We start from the raw sequence: 21,133 nt of genomic DNA, 5'->3' as shown, positions 1-21,133 counted from the left end.
TTAGGGAATTTCTATATAAAGCTCTCTTGTGAGTCGAGGACTTTCTTGACCTGCTTGTTGTTCTCGTTGGAGTTCTTTCCTGATTGCCATGGCGCTCACCATCGTTGACCGTGAAGATCCCTCCGGTTCCCACAATTACTTCGACGTTACTTTCGACTCCGATGAGCCGATTCTCACTTTGCTCACCATTTCACCACTCATGGTAGACGATTGGATTTCAGAAACCCTCAACACTCAAACTTCCCCTCTCATCGTCGGCCTCGACATCGAGTGGCGCCCTAACATTCGCTCCTACGAGAACCCCGTGGCCACGTTACAACTCTGCACCGGCCGCCGATGCCTGATTGTGCAACTGATTTACGCACCTGAATTCCCTAAATCTCTGTATGAGTTTCTGGAAAACGAATCCATCAGTTTTGTAGGAGTCGGAATCGAGGGGGACGCTGAAAAACTGAACTGTGACTACGGATTGAAAGTGAGGAAGACGGTGGATCTGAGGAATTTGGCTGAGAGCGTTACGGGAAGAAGAGAATTGAAGAATGCGGGATTGAAGAGTCTGGCGAAAGAGATTTTGGGGAAAGAGATTCGTAAGCCGAGGGGCGTCACGTTGAGTAGGTGGGATCAAGAATGGCTTACTCATAATCAGATTAAGTATGCTTGTTTTGATGCGTTTATTTCGTATGAGATTGGAAGGCATTTGCAAGCATCATCCAGTTGAAGAACGAAATTTGAGGATTCTTTGTTAGGGTTCTTGCGATGAACTATGTTTGAGGTTAGCGATCATGTAAGCAATCACTGTTTTCTAATATTGCAAATCAAATCATTGCAGATTTGAAGGAAAAAGATTAAAAAGTTGGATCTCAAATTTAGAATAGTTGAAATTGTGTTACAAATTTATTCCCATGGATCAAAGACCGGCGGCATTTTCTGGCCGTGGAGGGCAGCGGTGGCCGATGCAGAGCTGCAAAGTGGCTATGGAGTTTGGTTAATCTGCTCAAGGATTAAAACAATTTCTCCCTCTTTCCCTATATTCTCCTTCCTCCGAACCTGCTTCGTCCTCTATCTATGGCTGACACCACCGTCGGCGCCGCTGCCGCCGCCGCCGCCACTTCTTTTTTTCTTTTATTTTCTTCTCCTTCCCTCTGCCTCTTCAAATTTGGTTTAGAATCTTTCAATCATCCCCTTAAAACTTTAAAAAGTGAAGTGAAATTATCATTTAATTTTTTATTTGGAAGTGAAAAATTCAAATTTTTACACCCATTAATTGTACTAAAAAAGATTTTGAAGTTCCATTTTAATAAAAAAAAAAAATAACTATATATATATATATATATATAAATGTTTGTGTATGTATAATTAAAATTATTAATATACATTCAAATTAAAAAGTAATTATTATTTGAACTCGAAAATAATATAGATATTTAAAAAAAAATCGAATATTAATAACTTATGAATGCTTAAATATGAATATCCTTAAGGAATTTTTCGTTCTGACCCAATTTTCCAATAAGGATTAGTGATATTAACAAAAAAAATGAAGAAAATTTATAACAAATGAACTATGAAGAGTATTAGAGGTTAGTTTGTGCTGATGCTGTCCTCCCAAGTCCCATATCGAGCACTGAAGCATCCCCCACCAGCACGTTGAGCATACTCAGATACCACAGAGCGGGCACATTCATTCCACGCCCTTGCATATTCTTCAAGAGACAAGCATTCCGGGACAGTGCGAAGGAATGCGCGTAGCCTCGACGTTGCTTCGTTCGACAGCTCTCTAAATTGTTCGTCCACATTGCTATCACCATATGCAAGAAAGTAAGGAATAGGTACAAGAAAACAAGGGTCATTTAAAACTCATTATGCCTTATCAGTCTTACCCGCAGTCTGTGTTAAGCTTGCTTAGAAATACAGGGTAGTCCTCTGGATAATCAAGAGGCACAAGTAGCTTCACAGACAGCACTGGCAGCTTAACAGGGTGAGCTTCTGAATTTTTACTATCAGTTACAGCGCGATATGAGCATCGAAGAACAGTGCCTGCATTGGCTAATCGTGCATTGAGATTTTCGTCCAAATCTAATTCCAAGACTGTTTCGATGAACTGCTTGTTTATGTTTCTCATTTCTTCTAATAAGGCATAACCGGACTGCAAAATTTTAAGCACACAAAAAAGGAAAATTAATAACTGGGCAGAAATATCAGTTTCAATCAGACTATATAGATATGATGTATACCAGTTTCTTGAGCTTAGTTCTTTTTGATATAACTGTTGGTGCAGACTGAGCAGCATCACTGCAAGGCGATGGCATGTCGTTTAAGGTCGTTGCGTTTATTTTGCGCTTCAGACTATTTGAGGAACCACGTCGGTCGTACGACATTAAATGAGTGGCCTTTGAGTGACACCATGGTTCTGTTATAGAGTCGTTCATATTTACAACTGAACTTATTTCCAATACTGCCTCTCTCAATGCTTCATTTGACACAGACTCAACCTGCAAAATTTGTACTATCTCATAATCAGCTAATAGGAAGAGCACAAGGGAAAAAAGAAGAAAAAAAAGATCATCCTATGCTAATCCATTAGATCATGCAAATGCTGTTGAGGATTGTTGGGAGGGAGTCCCACATTCGCTAATTTAGGGAATGATCATGAGTTTATAAGTAAGAAATACATCTCCATTGGTACGAGGCCTTTTGGGTAAGCCCAAAGCAAAACCATGAGAGCTTATACTCAAAGTGGACAATATCATACTATTGTGGAGAGTCGTGATTTCTAACAAATGCTATTCTTGTACACAACATAGACTTACCGCTTTAAGTAAGCGACTTTGAGGCTCCGTTGCTGTTGACAATTGCCTATTGCTTCCGAGATTAGCAGGTTCTGGGAGCGGAGAGGTAGTTGCGCTAGAGCTTCTGATGTTATGAGACTGGAGTTCAATTTCTGGCTTGATGTTTACTGAATGTTGGCTATTCTGCGACAGATTATCCTGAACCCAATCTGCTTCTGACCTTAATGAACCTTTTTGTCGTGGTGGCGCTATAGATGAATAACTACCAGGAGAGACATTTGCAGCCCAGTTCACTGGTTGAAAATGGAGTTTCACATTATCACTTTGCTGAACTGGGTTTATGCGAGATCCACCGAGGCCGGGCTGCCCACGTAGGGAATGCTGCTTATTAGCAAGATTCATATGACAATTCTCAAAAAATTTCAGAGTTTTCACAATTGTTAGCAAACATCCATAAAACTCCTCTTTAGTGTGAGTTAAGATGATTCTATCCCTTGGCAATTGCAAAAATCGTATCATTTTTTGCAGTGAAACCAGGTGGTGCTGGATATTCCCTGTTTGTGCTGCCTACAAGAAGTAAGATCCGTCAAGAAATATGACCAGAATACACGGAGGGTAGCACAAAAAGTGGATCAAATAAGGATGAAAGTCTGATGAAGATCAATTAATATCTGTCTTTATTTGAAATCTGTTTAGTACCTGCATATACTGTTGACACATCTTCTTGAAAAGAGGCACGCATATCTTCTTGAGCTGCTCCATCTGCAAGAACAAAAAAAGCGGCTTAGCACTTCGTTCAAATTGACATACAAAACTCACATCCTAACATCCAGAAAGCTTCCATGAATTAATATAATAAAAAAATACCTCAGCAAATGCAAGATCACGCCAATTTTCTGAATTTGGAACTCCATTTGGAACTGTGCAACAACATGAAAGATAAGCACAGAACATTGTAGATTGAAGCTCCATGTTTCTAAAGATACAAGTCATTTAAGTTGAGGAACCATCAAAAGAAAGAACATTAAGAACTATGGTGTTGTTTTAGAATAGGAACTCTTTAAAAACTTAAACTTACCTGCTGAAGCTCCCATGGACTGGTGTTGCTTTTGCTGCTCTATCGCAGGACGTTGTTGATGTGAGACTTTTGAGGCCCAAAAAGCTTCACCAATCACACCCTGTACACAACAGCTTGACTTTCAGATCGCAAAATATATATATCTATATATATATATATATGTTCAACACAACTCTAAGTGGAAAAGACTCGCACTCTTTATTAGGACTAATTGAGAAGAGAATACAAGACACTCTAGGTTCTACTGCACTCTATGCTCTGTATTTCTTGGGATGATAACTGGGTATTTATGTATCTTTATTCCTAAAATTTCTAAATCATTTTTCTGAAATATCTATGTATCTTTATTCCTACCATTTCTAAATCATTTTCCTAACATAAACATACAATGGGCTCATATAATTATTGGATTTGACCGGCGAGTGATGGTATTTTAACGACATATACACAAACAAATTACGTATTTACACACCTAGACATAACCAATATTTAATTATAAACAGAACCAAATACCTCTTTTACTTGGGTAGTCAAATTCTCATTTGGCTGCAAGTTCAACACATTTGGATTTTGTGTGAATATTGGACTCACTAAACCCTGTGGTCCGCATGGTGAATTTAGTGCTTTCTGTGGACTAACAAAGCTTTGATTGTGCATCCCAATTTGCTGATGTGTCTGTCTGACATTCAGTTTTTGTCTCTGTAGCTGTCCATGTGGCTTTGGCCTTAACTGCTGAGTATGTTGCTGCGGAAGTGAATTAAGGACTGCTGGTTGTTGATATAGCGGATTAGGCACTGCCCGTTGGTGTGGCTGATTACTCATCTGTGGCGGAGGCTGGATTACAAATGCAGGACGAACTCGACTGCTTGCGCTTTCATGGCGATTTTCACTCCTACTCATCTTGCCGGTTACAGCATTCAAATATGCTTCCTGAGAGGCATAGACCGATTACTTATGTTGCAAATTAAGAACTTAGAAGGGTTAGGATCCCACAACAATGCACACACTCAATAAAGATGAACACAAATAACACAAAAGAAAAAGATGCAAGGGATTGATGACTTCGGATATGTACAAAATAGAATAGAGAGGGGGAAGAAAGTACCTTTTGAAGTACGGACCAAGAAGCACTCACTAATCATGTATATATGGTTTTGGTTTACTGACTATAGGTTTAACCGATTTAACTACGATAAAATATATCTCTATCAAATCTTTACGAAATATCTATCATATATACTTCTACTAAATCTTTATGAAATATCTACCGTATATCTCTACCAAATCTTTACGAAATATTTACATATATATATCTCTACCAAATTTTTACGAAGTATTTACCATATATATCTCTATCAAATCTTTACGAAATATTTACGTATATATCTCTATCAAATCTTTACGAAATATCTACAATATATATCTCTATCAGATATTTTACTATAAATAGTCATCAAGCTCCATATCCGACCATTCTCCAACTCACCAAATCTTTATCAAATATCTACCCTATATATTTCTACCAATTTGCATATCTCTATCAAATCTTTACGAAATATCTACCATATATATCTATCAAATATTTTACTAAAAATAGTCATCAAGCTCCATATCCCACCATTCTCCAACTCACAAAATCTTTATCAAATATCTCCTCTATATATTTCTACCAATTTGCTATAAATAGTCATCAACCTCCATATCCCAACCGTTCAGCTCCATATCCCAACAATTCTCCGACTGGAAGACTCATCTAGTCAACAAAAATTTCATTCTCAACCTTCACTACACCACACCAATTGAGGCTGTGCACAACCTCAATGTTCCAACCTAACACATTTTGTCAACATGTTTGTTAGATTCTTTGCACCCTCTATTTTCTCCGAACACATCACCATCTTTCACTAACCTACGAGTAAAATGATATGGGTGTTTTGTTTTTGAATGATAGACCGGGTTCCTCACCAACTGTATGACATTCTGTACAAAGAATCTTCTCATGCTACTTCTTGCTCAATTTTTCTAGATAGTCTGTCATCCATATCATCTCCTTTCCAGCTTCAACTATTTTCACATCATCTCTTTTCCTGTCCATACTTCTTTTGGCAACTTGAACTCTACAAGTACTGACAACCCTCTATTGGAACTGGAGATGGTCTCCAAACGTCTGTATGGACCATTTCCAATTGCACTTTCTTCAATTATCTGGTAATCTTTGTGAAGCTAACTCATTTCTGTTTGCTCATAACGCAGTTCTCACAAGAACTCATATCAACAGATTCCAGACCCCTTCCAAAACTCCTTTCGTAGCCAGCATCTTCATTCCTTTAACGCTCATATGTCCAAGTCTATTGTGCCATAGACTTGAATTTGAAGAACTCTCAGCAACAACAGCCATGTTCATACACCCTGCGGTGGTGTATAAGATTTCAGATTTTGTGTCACGTGCTACCACCAAAGCACACTTCACAATCTTCCACGAACTCTTTTCCTTGAGACCAGGAATATATCTGACATCCTTTAATATCCACTTATTTTCTGCTGAATTTTTTTTATGCAGACATCCCGTTTTCCTTCAATCTCTAAATTTTTGTTGTTGACAAGATACACCTCGAAACTTCCAGACTTGAAATTTGAAAACAACTCTTTGTTTGAAGATGAATGAAAGGATGCACTTGAATCCAAAATCTAGAATTCAATCAGACTGCCCACGCTGAAGATTAGAGCATCCCAATGTCTTCTGGGAAATTTCTAGAATCATCATCTTCTGATTTGTAATTCTGTTTTTTTCTTTGATCTCGTACAATATGTCCGAAAGTGACCTTTTTCTCCACAACTCCAACACGTTACATTTGATCTGTTTGAAATTTTTTTACGGTTCTTTGATTTTGATCGACCTTTGTTTGAGCCCTTTGATTTACTTCTTCCCCTTTGGTTGATACTAAGAACACTACCAGATGAATCTCCAGTTTCTAGTTTGCGAATTATTTCGCTGAGAACTACATCTCGGATTTCATCGAACTTCAGTTTCTCAAATCATCAAGAACTGCTGATCGTGACAACAACGGTATCCCACGACTCGGGTAAAAATACATCAAAATCAATGCTTTAATTTTATATTCGAAATTAATGTCCACCGAACTCAATTGACTTACAATCATATTGAATTCATGTATACGACTAGCAACAGATCCACCTTCAGACATTTGTAGATTAAACAATCTCCGCATCAAATACACCTTGTTCATAGCCGACGATTTTTCATACATATTCGACAGCACCTTTAACAGATCTGACGTTGTCCTCCTTGATGATGTTGAACGCCATGTTTCTGGACAATGTCAACCGGATCAACCCTAAGGCCTGTCGATCTTTGAGCTTCCACTGCTCCGTGGTAATGGTATCCGACTTCACCCCCAATAGGGGTTCGTGAAGATCTTTTTGATATAGATAATCTTCAAGCTTGCATCTTCCAGAAACTAAAATAGGATTCATCAAACTTTTCAATTCCAATCTTTAAACTTTTCATTTTCACAGATCAGGGTGAATCTCGCCTAGCTCTGATACCAGTAGTTAGGACCACACAACAACACACTTGACTAGCTCTGATACAAGTATTAGGACCCCACAACAACCCACTGTTTCAATTTACTAAATATAGTTTAATACCTTTTGAAAACACTGTTTCAATTTACTAAATATAGTTTTAGCAGATTGAGTCCCTTAATAAATATAATATACCAAATATTTACTAAATATGTACACATATATCTCTACCAATACCATATATATCTTTTACTATAAATACTCATCATGATCCGAACAAGCATATTACAGCACAAATGCATCCCAAAAGTCAGAACTGGAAAATAACAGTTTCATATCTGAAATCATAGAAAGTTTACTAATGTACCTCTGTTTTTGCGTTCTTAAAGAACCTCTTCTCATATTCTATCGCAAGGTTAGCAATTCTTTCCGAACTCATGCCATTAGGATAATGAGAAGACACTCCTTCCTTCAACATCGCGTATCTGCAAGACCATACTGTTTTCAATAAAATTCATATGCTTTGTTATTAAAAAAAAACCAACAGAATATGAGACGGCAAAGAGAAACTCAAGCAATGCCTTAAATTTTCAAGTCAACAATGGAATCAGAAAAGGCAGCTAGTTCAGTTCAGCAAAACAATAAATGCAGCTAATTAAACACAGTAATCAACATCAATCAGCAACAACCGAATTAAATTCAACTAATCTGTACATTATTGCACGAAGCCAATACGAATTCTCCGTCAGTCTCCTAAATCAATCTCGAACGCAAACGATAAACAAATCAGAACAGTTTATGATCGATAAAGTTTTGGAGAGATTACATTGAACGTACAGCTTCCTGTCTAGTCGCATTCTTGATTTCCGCCTTCCAATCCGTCGCAGTGGCCAGGCTACGTTTCTTCTTCATTACACAAAATAAAAATAAAAAAAAGCTACAAAAACAGAGCAAGAACAACACAGAAAACTAAGGAAGAACCTTCGACACAATCCGATCACTTCCGATGGAGTTCCAATAACGGAAGAATCAATTGCGAGTGAAATTCCATAGAAAGGAAACGGAAAGAGAGTTGAAACACACACCTGAAGCAGTTCCTTCTCTACTTTCTTCGTTGATGGAAGCAGAATTTCAGGAAATTTCACAAGAATCCAGGGAAGGGAAGATTCTAGTACGAAATTGGCGGGAGCGCCTTTTGGGGAAGAACGAGATCGCAAATAAGGAAGGACGTGATCTTTTGGGATCGCCTAGGGAATATGGTGCATGCTTAAACAAGGAAAGCCTCGGGTGTGGGGCCCGCTCTCTCTTTTTTATTCATTTATAAAATTAAATTTGTAAGTAAAAATTGAGAATTATATTAAAAATAAATCTCACATAACATTTAAATTATAAATCTCTTAATTTAAAATTCTAAAAAAGATATCCTTTAAAAATATATATATATATATATATATATATATATAAGTTTGTTAATTTAGTTAATAGTTATTTATTAATATAAAATTAATGTTATATTAATATTCTGGTGTAATTTTATTTGCATTAGTTATTATTGGTTAATATTAAAAATAATGTTTTTCTGTAATAAAATAAATTTAAATAATTTAGGATAATTTGAATTAAATAAATAAAACCCAGGAGTGAAGAACACAAATTAATGTAATTTTTATGTAATTTATAATAATAAAATTGTATCTATAGAATTGTTAAGAATGAGATAGAAAATATAATTGGGAAGGTGTGTATTATCATTGATATTGATATCCTTTAAATAGGATACAAACTAGTACAAATGAGGAAAATATAAAATAATTAAATACCAGAATAAAATAAAATATACTATAAATCAAATCATAAATAAAGAATATTATGATATAATAACTGAGATATATTCTATAAATAATATATACTCTAGATATTATATCATAATATTCTTTATTTATGATTTGATTTATAGTATATTTTATTTTATTCTGGTATTTAATTATTTTATATTTTCCTCATTTGTACTAGTTTGTATCCTATTTAAAGGATATCAATATCAATGATAATACACACCTTCCCAATTATATTTTCTATCTCATTCTTAACATGGTATCAGAGCATAGATCTTGGTATTTTTAAATATCAAAATTTTCTCTATGGCGGAATCAGCCAAATACAGCTTCAAAAATTCGGATGTTGATTCAACACATCCTTATTATATTCACCATTCTGATCAGCCAGGATATTCACTTGTTCCAATCAAATTAAATGGAACAAATTATCAATTCTGGAGTAAATCAGTTATGCATGCTCTCATTGCCAAAAAGAAAATTGGCTTCATTGATGGCACAATTGAAGAACCGTCTCAAGATGCAAATTCAATCGAATTTGAACTATGGAATCAATGCAACAGTATGATAATATCTTGGTTAACTCATTCAGTTGAAGCAGATATCGCTGAGGGTATTATTTACGCCAAGACAGCTCGTCAAGTGTGGGTTGATCTTCACGATCAATTCTCACAAAAGAATGGTCCAGCAATTTTTCAGATACAAAGGTCTATAGGAATGATGTCGCAGGGAACCATGGCACTGTCAGTATATTTCACCAAGCTCAAAGCACTCTGGGATGAATTGGAAGCATACCGCACACCATTTACCTGTAATCAACGTCAAATACATATTGATCAACGCGAAGAAGACAAGTTGATGCAACTACTCATGGGACTCAATGAATCTTATAAAACGGTGAGATCCAACATATTGATGATGACTCCATTACCTAATGTGAGGCAAGCCTATTCATTACTTGTACAAGAAGAGATGCAGCGTCAGGTAACTTCTGAACCTACTGAGAATTTCTCGATTGCATCAGCAGTGCAGAAGAAAACAACATATTCAAAACTCGCGAAGGATAAATCATGTGAACACTGCAATAAAAGTGGTCATACAATTGATGAGTGTCGATTCCTTAAGTTTCACTGTAAATTTTGTGATAGAAGGGGACATACAGAATATCAATGTCAACAGAAAAATAATTCTAGAAGGGCAGTACGATTCAATCAACGCAACAATCGAGGATATCGATCATCTGCAAATATGGCCGATGTTTCTCAGTTGAATACAGAAGAACAGTCACCTAATTCCATCCCAAATTTTTCTTCTGGGCAATTACAACAGATTATACAAGCCTTATCTGCACTCAATCATCGTCCTTTTGGTAATTCTGATAATAACATCAATGTTGCAGGTTTGTTTCCAGTATCTGCATTATCTGCATTATCTATTAACTCTACGAGTTCTAATCCATGGATTCTCGATAGTGGAGCTACAGATCATATAATATCCAAAGTTTCTGTTATGACTGAACCAAAGGCTACCACCATATCTACAATAAATTTGTCTAATGGAGGGACAGCACATGTGTCACATACCGGCAATGTTTCTTTTAATCCTGACCTTAAATTAAACAATGTTTTATGTGTGCCTTCATTCAACTTAAACCTAATGTCCGTCAGCAAACCTTCCCAATTATATTGTTTATCTCATTCTTAACAAGAATTTAAACAATAATTTAATGAAATAAAAAATGTAAAATTACAAAGAAATTAAAGTTTGAGGGTCAAATCAAGGCCGTGGATATTGTACTGATCGGCTCCAAAAATCTGTGAAGAAGAAGAAGAAGAAGCGTTTCTACTCGCCATGGCTATGGATTCCAATTCAGTTGCCGCCAAATTCTCTCTTCCGCCATTGTTGGCGGCTTGCCATAAACCTCCAAAATGTAACTGCTGCGCCGCCGCCGCCGCCGCCATGTATTGTTCTCTAGGCCACCACCGGCATCCATGGGCGACGGCTTGGGGCCGAGTCAGTTTACGAATCGTCGATTGCGGCCGAATCGGAAACCCTAGGGCTTTGTTTCGCAGAGATTGAATCCCCATTGCCGAATAATACGGATGGTAAAAAGATCCAATGGAATCGAACGCGTCCGTACTAGTTGCGGCGGTGGTTCTGAAGCTCATGGCGGCGGCGGCTTTCTCTCTTTTGGCAATGTCTCTTTCTCGTTTATGGGCGTTTTGATGTCCGCCCAAAGCCTGGAGATTTGAGAATTTTCTACTGCAGAATTTGCAGTAAAAAACCCGGGTTTCTCTCTTCGTCCTCGTCTCCGTCCCCATAGCGGTCCCGACTTCTTCGAAGCCGGGTTCCGCTTTCAAAACCTTGAAAGAATGTTGCAGGTTAAGTTCCACCTCGGAACCTTCGGACTTGCCGGAAGAAGCCATGGCCGTAAAGTTAAGTAAAGAAGATGATTTTGGAGTGACCAAAGTATTAACTGTTACAGTGTATTTATAGAGGGGAAACGAGTTGGGATATTAATAAAGGTATCTATTTTAGAAGATTAATTTTGACTTTTAAGTACAAATCCAATTAATGGAAAGTAAGTCATAATAATAATAATAATATAAAAAAACAATTTTAATTACCTTAGTTAATACACAAATTAACCCTAAATAAATAAATTTTCACCAAATTTTATCAATTTATATATATTTTATAATTTTAAATTTATATATATCCGTGACATAATTTTTTATAATTATTATTTTTTTCGTTTTTAGAGTTGAAGTTGTGGCGATAGAATACGGTGTAGGGTTGTTTATGTACAAAACTCGCGAGCTTTATACTTTAGGTCGATGGAGATAATGAGTAAATCTGAATAAGTAAAGGGTTAAAATAAAAAATTTAGGGTTAAAATTGAAGCGTGTTAATGGGAGGATATGGTAATTAAATGGTTAAGGGACATTAGAGTTGGAAAGTAAATAAGGAAAGTACAAAAAGAGAGGTAAATATGGTAACTACACATTAAAAGTGAGAGATTTGGCTTTCTATTCATTTTAATTATAAAGGGAATAAAGTTTAACCATTCTTTCATTATGTTATTCATCATTATCTCTCGATTATTGTGCGAAGATAATGTAGTTCTTTTTCATTTTTTTAAAATATGAATTATTTTGCTAAATTTCTAAAAAAAAAATAATAATAATTTAAAAACGTGTAATGACCCTAACAATATACCGTGTGAAATTCCACGATTGGAGAGGAGAATTAGTGCCAGCGAAAAGGTTGGGTCTCAAAAGAGCGGATTCATAAAACATTGTTTTTACAAATATTACCACCCTCTCGCGTTTTAAATTTTTTGAGGAGAGTCATAGACTTGGACTGGTACACGCCATCACACCGTTTATGTCACTGTCACACCCATACTTTTATAGACTTAGACTGCTACACGCGATCACACCGTTTATGTCACCGTCACACCCATTTCAAGTCTTAATTTTCATCGAACAATTTAACCAATTTTATTTAATAGGTAGCTTCGAATTTGATTTTAAAATAAAATTGTTTTAGAATATTATACATAAAATTAAAAAATTAAAAATGAATGAGATATTAATAAATTTTAAAGATGTGATTTAGATAAGAAACTAAAAATTTGGAGGGTTAATTATTACTACATTTATAATTTAAGTTAATTACTTAAATAGAACATATTCATTTTATTAATCCAACTTGAAAAAAAATTACTCAAAAAATAATTTTTTTTCTTATTTTGGAATTTTTTCCCGTACAAGTAGAAGGTGAAAGGAGGAAGAATGGACGTCGGCGGTGGACTTAAAATTATGAATTATATTTCAAAATATAATTTTATTACCAAAAGATGGGAGAGAAAAAAAAAAAAAACAAAACAAAACGACCTGTAATTGTGTTTTTGACCTATAAATTCCAACCAATTAGTCAATGAATGAGTTAGTTTCTCGTCCCAACTAATTATATTTCTGTGCTAATCTTATTGTGTTCCGGTGAGTTTGATTGGATAAGATTTTGATTTGAATTGGATTATATCTTTTAAAAAACTGACGATGACTTGATTTTCGAGTCCAAATAAAAAAATGGGTTCAATCGAATGAAATTAGTTTTTTAATTATATTTGTAAAGGCTTCCTTGATTTAATGATTTCAATTTGGCTTAAATTCTCACTATATTTGTCTCTCGTGCTCCTTCAAAACTCTCGATCACTCTATTCACGCTACACACGATCAGTTGTTAATGCTATACATGATCACGGTGTTCACATCCCTCACATTTTTAACTGTTTTTCAAGTTAATTTTATATTGCACACGATCCATTGTTAATGCCATACATGATCACTGTTCACATCCCTCACATTTTTAACTATTTTTCAAGTTAATTTTATATTATTCACATCCCTCACATTTTTAACTGTTTTTCAATTTAATTTTATATTATTTAAATTTATTTTTTGTTTGGAGGTTCTGATAATCTATGAGTTAGTGTATTTATATTTTAAATTAAAATCGCGATTTTTTTTTCTTGATTTATCATTCATTAAATCCGTTATTTAGAAGTTAGATGTGAATTTGTGTTTTGAGTTCATTTTAATTTTATATAATAGGTTATAGTTGTAGATAAAAATTAATATCTTAAATAATCATAATTAAAAAAAAAAAAAAAAAAAAAGCATGGCGGTTCAATCCAACCGGTTCATCACGATAAACGAATGGTGAGTTGGTCCAAAAAAACGCAACTCGTGCAAACCGCTGAAAATGAAATTATAAAAAAAAAAAAAACGAGCTAATTCGATTCTCTCTTCGTAATTTGCTAGGAGATCGTGAGTTGTGTTCCTTACTGATCTGCGAATTTGGATCACAATTTTTTCTGGTTCTTCTTCCTGGTAAATTCTCTGCATTTGTACCCATAATTTATAGGAGAGTTTTAGTTGAAGCAATTTGGATCACAGTTGCGTGGAGATGGATATTTTGATGTATTTTACCATTCGTGAAGTTTTCTTCTCGTTCGTGGAGTGAATTTTACTTCAATTTTGGGAGTTTGATCTGATTGCTTGATCTGCAGGTTGCTGGTTGCGTAATTGCAAGCGGAAGTTGCGATGGAAATAGACCACGCCGAGCTTAGCACTGAGCAGGTTGGTGATTGGATCTTCTTATTGTTTCTTTCCTTCTTAGATTTGATTCTGAGGTGTTTTTAGATGGTCATTAGTAGTACTGTAAAGAACTTGATTTCTTCGATGGCGCAAAATGTTATTGATTATCGAGTAATTTGTACTGTTTGTCAGTTTGGTGGTGTGAGTGTAACTACACCCATGGTGATTGAATGTTAGGTGTTTGAGCAGTTAGGTCAATGATCCAAAAATAGTTCACTTACTCGTTAGTTATGGGTTATAAGTAATTGCAAGTTTCTTCTAGGATCTAAAATTGCAATTCATCTGAACATCTTAATGCCATTCATTAGAAAATATAACTCGATGGAGAAATTGGAGGGAGCAAAAACGAGCTGTTTGTCTTGAGAGATTCATTTTCTTAGCAATCGCAAGTTTAATTCTACTATTTTTTAAAGCATTGTCATTTTCATTGGGTGATCCAATACGTGATCTGGAACTTACTAGGATGAAGTTACTTAAAAATTCTGAGATAAGGCCTCTTACATTCCAACTTATATTTTTCACTGAGGTCTTGAGGTGCCCTTAGAGAGATCCTTGTAATAGATTTTTTTTTTTCTTGGAATTGATAATGGATGCTATCATTAACATTTTTTCTAATTGTGGAAGGTTCTCACAAGGGACATTCCATGGGAGACATACATGACTACGAAACTTATCAGTGGAACAAGCCTTCAGCTGTTAAGGCGTTATGATAACAGACCAGAGAGTTACAGGGCACAATTGTTGGATGATGTAAATTTTCCCCATATATGTCTGATTCATTTTCATTATTTAATTCATCTACTTATTATTCTTTTGTGCATGATTATTGTGATGGAAATCTTGTTTGTCCACCCCATGTAGAGAAAATAGCAAATTAAGAACTATTTTCTTTACATTATCTCATTATACTCAAAGTGCAGTTGGATTTTGCAGGATGGTCCAGCATATGTTCGATTATTTGTTAGCATCTTACGTGATATATTTAAGGAAGAAACAGTGGAATATGTTCTAGCATTAATCGACGAAATGCTGACAGGTAACTTCATATGAATAGAAATTTATGATTCCATTTGGAAGTCTAAAAGAGTTTTACAAGATCAAGAACTATATTTTCTATTTTTCTCGAGATATACATGGGGCTTTTCTTAGAAGTTCATAAAAAAGGTTCTTTTCTGAAAGTATGTCATATTTGTAAGGTAACAAATTGAATAATCCAATTATATTAGGAGGGGCTGGGATAAGAGTGGTTTGGTTGAAGTTTGCAAGCCTTTGTAATGGTTTGAGTAATTTATTAGGGAATTGGTTAAAAATTAGTTGATGTACTAAAACAAGTGGTAGCTCTGATTTTTTAGACTCTTGTCTTGCTTGGATTATTGTTTTTGAGAAGGCGATCAAAAGATGTTGAGGTTATTGATTTCAATTATTTGCTGGAAGCTTTATTAGTTGCTAAAGTTGGAAGTTTTAAAGAGGCCTAGGGGTCATCTTCTATCAAACCTGTTTTTAGTAAGTTGAATGCTTCATCTCAGGCAAATGGTTCGTTCTCTGCTTTGTGGAAATCAAAAAGTCCAAAAAGAATTAACATTCTTTCTTGGATAGTGCTGAATAGTAGTCTAAAGACAGCTCACGTTCTCCAACGAAAGTCTCCCTCATGTCTCTAACCTTCCATTTGTTGTCTTTGTTTTGAAGCAGGGGAATTTCTTAACCATTTATTCTTGGAAAACTCTTTTCATATTAGTCTAAAAGTAATGTTCTTCAGTTTTTATTGGGTCTTTCTTTACCATTGCATTCTCTCACCTGCTTGGGGTCAATGTGGTAAAAGCATTGATTGGAAAAAAATTAGAGAACTTTTGAAGGTAGACATCATTCTTAGTTAGGTTGGCTTGTGCCAACTCATCTGAAAGTTCCTCCTTGGTGTTCCCTCTCCCGCTCTTTTGATTGTTTTTCTTTATAGGAAACTAATCTAAATTGGAATTTTTTATTTATCAGTTGAACTCTCTTTTTCATATATTTCACTCATTTTGGAATTTGTTTAATTTTTTAAATGAAAAGTTTCATTTTCTTGTTTAATATGCAATTTTGTAATATATTTTTATATTAGTTTGACCTTCGAAGTCTAATTTGTTCAAAACTCAGCCTGTAGATATATTAGTTACAAGCATCTATCATGTTTTCGTAGTTGATAATAAATACTAGTATTTTAAGATCCCTTAATACCACTTTCATCTCAACATGTTTCTCCAACTATGGGAGGCTCAAATATTTATCAATAGAAGTCTTAAATAATTTCAGTTAAAGCAAAGAAAAACATTAAAAGCCCACTGATATATATGTGGTGAATGCTTTGGCAGCAAACCCAAAAAGAGCAAGATTGTTCCATGATCCTTCTCTTGCAAGCGAAGATGCTTATGAACCTTTCCTACGGTATGTATGTGATTCAAGCATGGGTTTATGCAGAATTGTTTAAATTAGTTATACATTTCATTAATTTATATGATCCTGATATTCTGATTTATCTTTTTCGTGTTGTTTTGTTTTTTTTTTCTTTTTTGAACTTCTCTCTAATGTGTACAATCTTTTGCTTACAAGTTACATTGTTTCTTGACCAAATAAAGTTTAATTCTTCCCTTATGTATATAGTTACATAATTTCCAAATGGTTGAACCTCAACCAAGCTTTATAACCTATATATAAGACATAATTTACATCCACTCATTTTAGTGTTCAACAATAATGGGGTGGGGGGATTATTAGTCGAGAACATACAGCCTAACCAGCCCGCTATACATAAGTTGGCTACATCCACTTATTTTAGATCCCCCTTAAATCATCTTAAAGAAGAGTTTTAATCCTGACTGTTTGATGATCAATAATGCACATTGAATGGAAGAAAAGGTCCTTGAAGGAGTTCTGGGGGGCGGTTTATTGTGCACTTTTTCCAAATTTTGATAACCCTCCCATGAAAAACAGTCTCCTATTTTTGCTTTGTTTTCAGGATTTTTACTTCACATAATTTATATTTCAGGAGGGTTTCGTTTAAAAAAATAAAATGAAATAAAATAAAAAAACAAAAAAGAGGGAAAAAGTTCTTTGCTTATTTTTCTAAAGAAGTTTTTGGGACATTAAGGATACAGTACCTTACAGTACCAACCATTGGATTTTTTAATAAATTTATAATTAAACTGCACATCATTACAAATTTATCATTTTTCACACGAAAATTTGATTGAGATAAATTTATACATTAAGGATTATATGTAATGTTCTTAAAGGGAAAGGAAAAAAAGTTTAAAAGTGGCCTAAATATTGGGGATGGATTATATATTTAGCAGTATGCCAATTCTTTTTGGAGAAGTATAATACTAAGTAAATTTCTTATGTAATTCAGATTGCTTTGGAAGCGAAATTGGTTCATACAGGAGAAGAGCTGTAAAATACTTTCTCTGTTAGTGAGGTACACTTTTGGAAATATTTTCCACCACAAAATTTCAAGGATTTAGTTGTATGTTTTTTGGCGTGTATATGTGTGCATGTATGATTGATGTAACCATTATGGATTGACTTAATTTCTTTCTCGTAACTATAGTGCTAGAAAGACAACTCATGATGGCAGTTCTGCAAATGATGATGTCTCAAATTCCAAGATGAAAATTACTACCATTGATGATGTTTTGGATGGACTGGTGAAATGGCTTTGTGCACAGGTACTTTGCATATGTTCAATATCTTTACCATTCCTTCAATGTAGAGACTAGAGAGCCTGTAACATAAGAAAATACTAGGGACTTTTTCCTCTTTGGTGTGGGCTACATCAACTGCATCCAAGATTTTCCTAAGAGATCATAGATGTTATATATCATATTTTTTCCTTCATATTCTTTTTTAATGGATATCTATATGATATGTTCATCGTTAAAATGTTAAAATATAAAAAAATATATTTTAATGTGTTGCAAGTATTGGCATCTTGACTTTGTGTTCTCTCAAAATTTCCTCTCCCATTTACACTCGTGATTAATTGGTATGGATGCGATATTTATTCAGCAAAAGCCATAAGGAAATATGTTATCTAAACATAGATACTAACCCATGTACTTAAATGTATGCATGTACTTTTTTCCGTTTGATGATTAACTTGGAAATGTAATGTGTAAGAGCAGCTGCAGGCCATACACACCCTTTTAGTGACCCATTTATTTTAGCCAATCGAAAATCTATTATTGAGCTCTAGTTTCAACGATGCTGACACAGTAGTCTTAAAATGTTGTGTAGCTGAAGAATCCTTCACATCCTAGTCGTGCTGTATCGACTTCTATCAATTGCCTTTCAACTCTGCTGAAGGAACCAAAGGTCAGATCCTCCTTTGTCCAGGCAGATGGAGTGAAATTGCTTATTCCTTTGATTTCTCCTGCATCGACCCAACAATCTACTCAGGTAATTTGGTCATTTAATTCTTGGCATTTGCACTCGTCTTCTTATTAGTTGGATATTTTCTTTGGATTTCTTATCATATTTATCAGACTCGCATTTTTTAAGTTGTCTCCAGTAATCAATTACTCCATTTAATTTTGAAAATTGTTATTGTCAAACTTTAACATTGAAACTAACTGTTCTTTTTCTAACAGATTCTATATGAAACCTGTCTTTGTGTTTGGCTCTTATCATATTATGAGCCAGCAATTGAATTCTTGGCCACTTCTAGAACCCTTCCGAGACTCATTGATGTTGTCAAGAGTTCCACAAAAGAGAAGGTGAAACCACCCTCTGGACACTGGTCATTCTAATAAAGTTACTCTGTCTTGTTCTGTGTGTTTTAGTTTGCTATAACCGCATTGTATTCATTCTCCCCTGTACATTCATGGCATTGTTTCATCCTGCCTTTATTTTTCTATCTTCAAGTAGAGCCACTTAGACTATGTTGGCTTGTTTACCATGTTCAACTTCTAACATCAATGTTTATTAACTTGTTTGTGTTATTTCTACTAGGTTGTCCGAGTTGTTATTTTGACCTTGAGGAACTTACTCCACAAGGGAACATTTGGAGCTCAAATGGTCGGTCTCGGACTACCACAAATTGTTCAAAGTTTGAAATCACAAGCATGGAGTGATGAGGTAGGAAAAGTCCGAAGTTTTTTCCTTACTGAGTTTCTTTTATTTTCATCATAATAGCCAATGCACCAACCTCCCTGATGGACATCAAAGAAACAGTTCTTGATTTGTTTGTTTGCTCGTTTTTTAAGTAACAACTGAATCGATATCACTAAAGTGACATTACTTTCTGTCTTAATATTATCTCCATAAGATTGATGGTTGGTTGAAACTTACTGAGCATCGCATGTTTTATCCAAATCTTTGATGGCTGAATTATATCCTATAGCTCTATCGAGGATTTCATTCTTTTGCCCCCATTTCCCCTTTTCTGTATCAGATCTAGGTGCAATTTCTTCTTTCCCACGAACATACTTCTGATGTACCTTTTCTTCCGAGTGTGAAATGAATGACATTGCTCATCATTCCTAATATCTCTCGGTTTCCTGTTTTCACGACTGATTTCCATTTTTATTCGAACTTCCATTACCATGCATACATTTCTTCACCAAGTAAGCAAATCTTTTAGCTTTTTTCTCTCTCCCTCCCCATCTCTCTTTTCTACAGTGTACTTAAAAATATGATTACAACCATGTAATAGGACCTTTTGGAGGCTCTGAGTCAACTGGAAGAGGGGCTGAAAGATAATATCAAGAAACTAAGTTCTTTTGATAAGTACAAGCAAGAAGTCCTTCTCGGGCATCTTGACTGGTCTCCTATGCACAAAGATGTAAATTTCTGGCGTGAAAATATTACAAGCTTCGAAGAGAACGACTTGAAGGTTTTTTCCCTCCTCTTGTTACAGTATTTTTTTCTACCGTTTCTGAATCTTCACCAAGTCATTATCATACTCAAATGGGCTGCATTAAATGTGATTATGATGTTGGTCCTACTTATATAAAGAAACCACTTTATCCTTTATAGATCTGTATGATATATGAAGAATTTGTTGGTTGTACTGAAAGTGAAAGTAATAGGCGAATTATTTGATACAGATATTGAGGGTCCTAATCACCATTCTGGACAGTTCCAGTGATCCAAGGGCTCTGGCAGTTGCTTGTTTTGATCTTTCCCAGTTCATTCAACACCATCCAGCTGGGAGAGTTATAGTGACAGACCTCAAGGCCAAGGAAAGAGTGATGAAACTGATGAATCATGAGAATGCTGAGGTTACCAAATATGCCCTCCTCTGCATCCAGAGGCTCTTCCTAGGTGCCAAGTATGCCAGCTTTCTGCAGGCTTAAGTCGAGTTTCTCTCCACTATGTGTAAGTTACATACTAAACCCATCCTACTTAAACACCCCACTTGCTGGAGCTAAAGAGGTGATTCATTTTATTAAGTTATTATCTTCTTAAATTTTTTTGGGGTTGGTGTGAATCAACGAGAGATTTTATTCATTTCTTGCATTCCCAGAGTATTCTTGGGCATATTGAATAAAGTCACCAGGGTGTCTTACCTTGTGTTTTACGCTTTGTTGTGTATTGATTTAAAATTGAAGAGATCTCTCTGAGATATTGAGTTTAAAGCAAGTGAAAAGTTGGTTTCTTTGTTCGTAATCTGCAATTTGAGTTTCCTATGTCAATGATCTTCAATTTTTTTCTACCGTTTTCTGAATGTGTCAAGTAACATCAAGT

At 35.1% G+C, this 21,133-nt stretch overlaps 4 protein-coding genes across 4 annotated transcripts; 2 read left to right on the top strand and 2 right to left on the bottom strand.

The window, feature by feature from the left end:
- Positions 1-34: 34 nt before the first annotated feature.
- On the top strand, positions 35-874 carry LOC111791049 (3'-5' exonuclease). The gene has a single exon (XM_023672232.2). It carries the CDS (start codon positions 89-91, stop codon positions 716-718), a length of 630 nt encoding a protein of 209 aa, XP_023528000.1. The 5' UTR covers positions 35-88; the 3' UTR covers positions 719-874.
- Positions 875-1,451: 577 nt separating this feature from the next.
- On the bottom strand, positions 1,452-8,637 carry LOC111791383 (uncharacterized). Its single transcript, XM_023672694.2, has 10 exons — positions 8,240-8,637; positions 7,781-7,898; positions 4,381-4,797; positions 3,868-3,967; positions 3,657-3,709; positions 3,489-3,551; positions 2,811-3,356; positions 2,235-2,492; positions 1,881-2,146; positions 1,452-1,798 (listed from the first exon to the last, which is right to left on the bottom strand). Exons 1-10 carry the CDS (start codon positions 8,323-8,325, stop codon positions 1,582-1,584), a joined length of 2,124 nt encoding a protein of 707 aa, XP_023528462.2. The 5' UTR covers positions 8,326-8,637; the 3' UTR covers positions 1,452-1,581.
- Positions 8,638-11,005: 2,368 nt separating this feature from the next.
- On the bottom strand, positions 11,006-11,691 carry LOC111791729 (uncharacterized). The gene has a single exon (XM_023673199.2). The coding sequence runs from the start codon at positions 11,672-11,674 to the stop codon at positions 11,006-11,008; it is 669 nt and encodes a 222-aa protein (XP_023528967.2). The 5' UTR covers positions 11,675-11,691.
- A 2,325-nt stretch (positions 11,692-14,016) lies between these two features.
- Positions 14,017-21,055, top strand: LOC111790180 (V-type proton ATPase subunit H). The gene is made up of 12 exons (XM_023671019.2): positions 14,017-14,146; positions 14,326-14,395; positions 15,038-15,163; positions 15,347-15,449; positions 16,762-16,834; positions 17,799-17,864; positions 17,997-18,114; positions 18,683-18,844; positions 19,036-19,161; positions 19,397-19,522; positions 20,100-20,279; positions 20,494-21,055. The coding sequence occupies exons 2-12, from the start codon at positions 14,360-14,362 to the stop codon at positions 20,740-20,742; spliced, it is 1,365 nt and encodes a 454-aa protein (XP_023526787.2). The 5' UTR covers positions 14,017-14,146; positions 14,326-14,359; the 3' UTR covers positions 20,743-21,055.
- Positions 21,056-21,133: the final 78 nt, after the last annotated feature.

The sequence above is a fragment of the Cucurbita pepo genome, chromosome 3 (assembly GCF_057944985.1).
Source record: "Cucurbita pepo subsp. pepo isolate OVF chromosome 3, ASM5794498v1, whole genome shotgun sequence".
NCBI lineage: Eukaryota > Viridiplantae > Streptophyta > Magnoliopsida > Cucurbitales > Cucurbitaceae > Cucurbita > Cucurbita pepo.
Note: the sequence above shows the minus strand (reverse complement) of the source record. Positions and strands in the feature narration are given on the sequence as shown.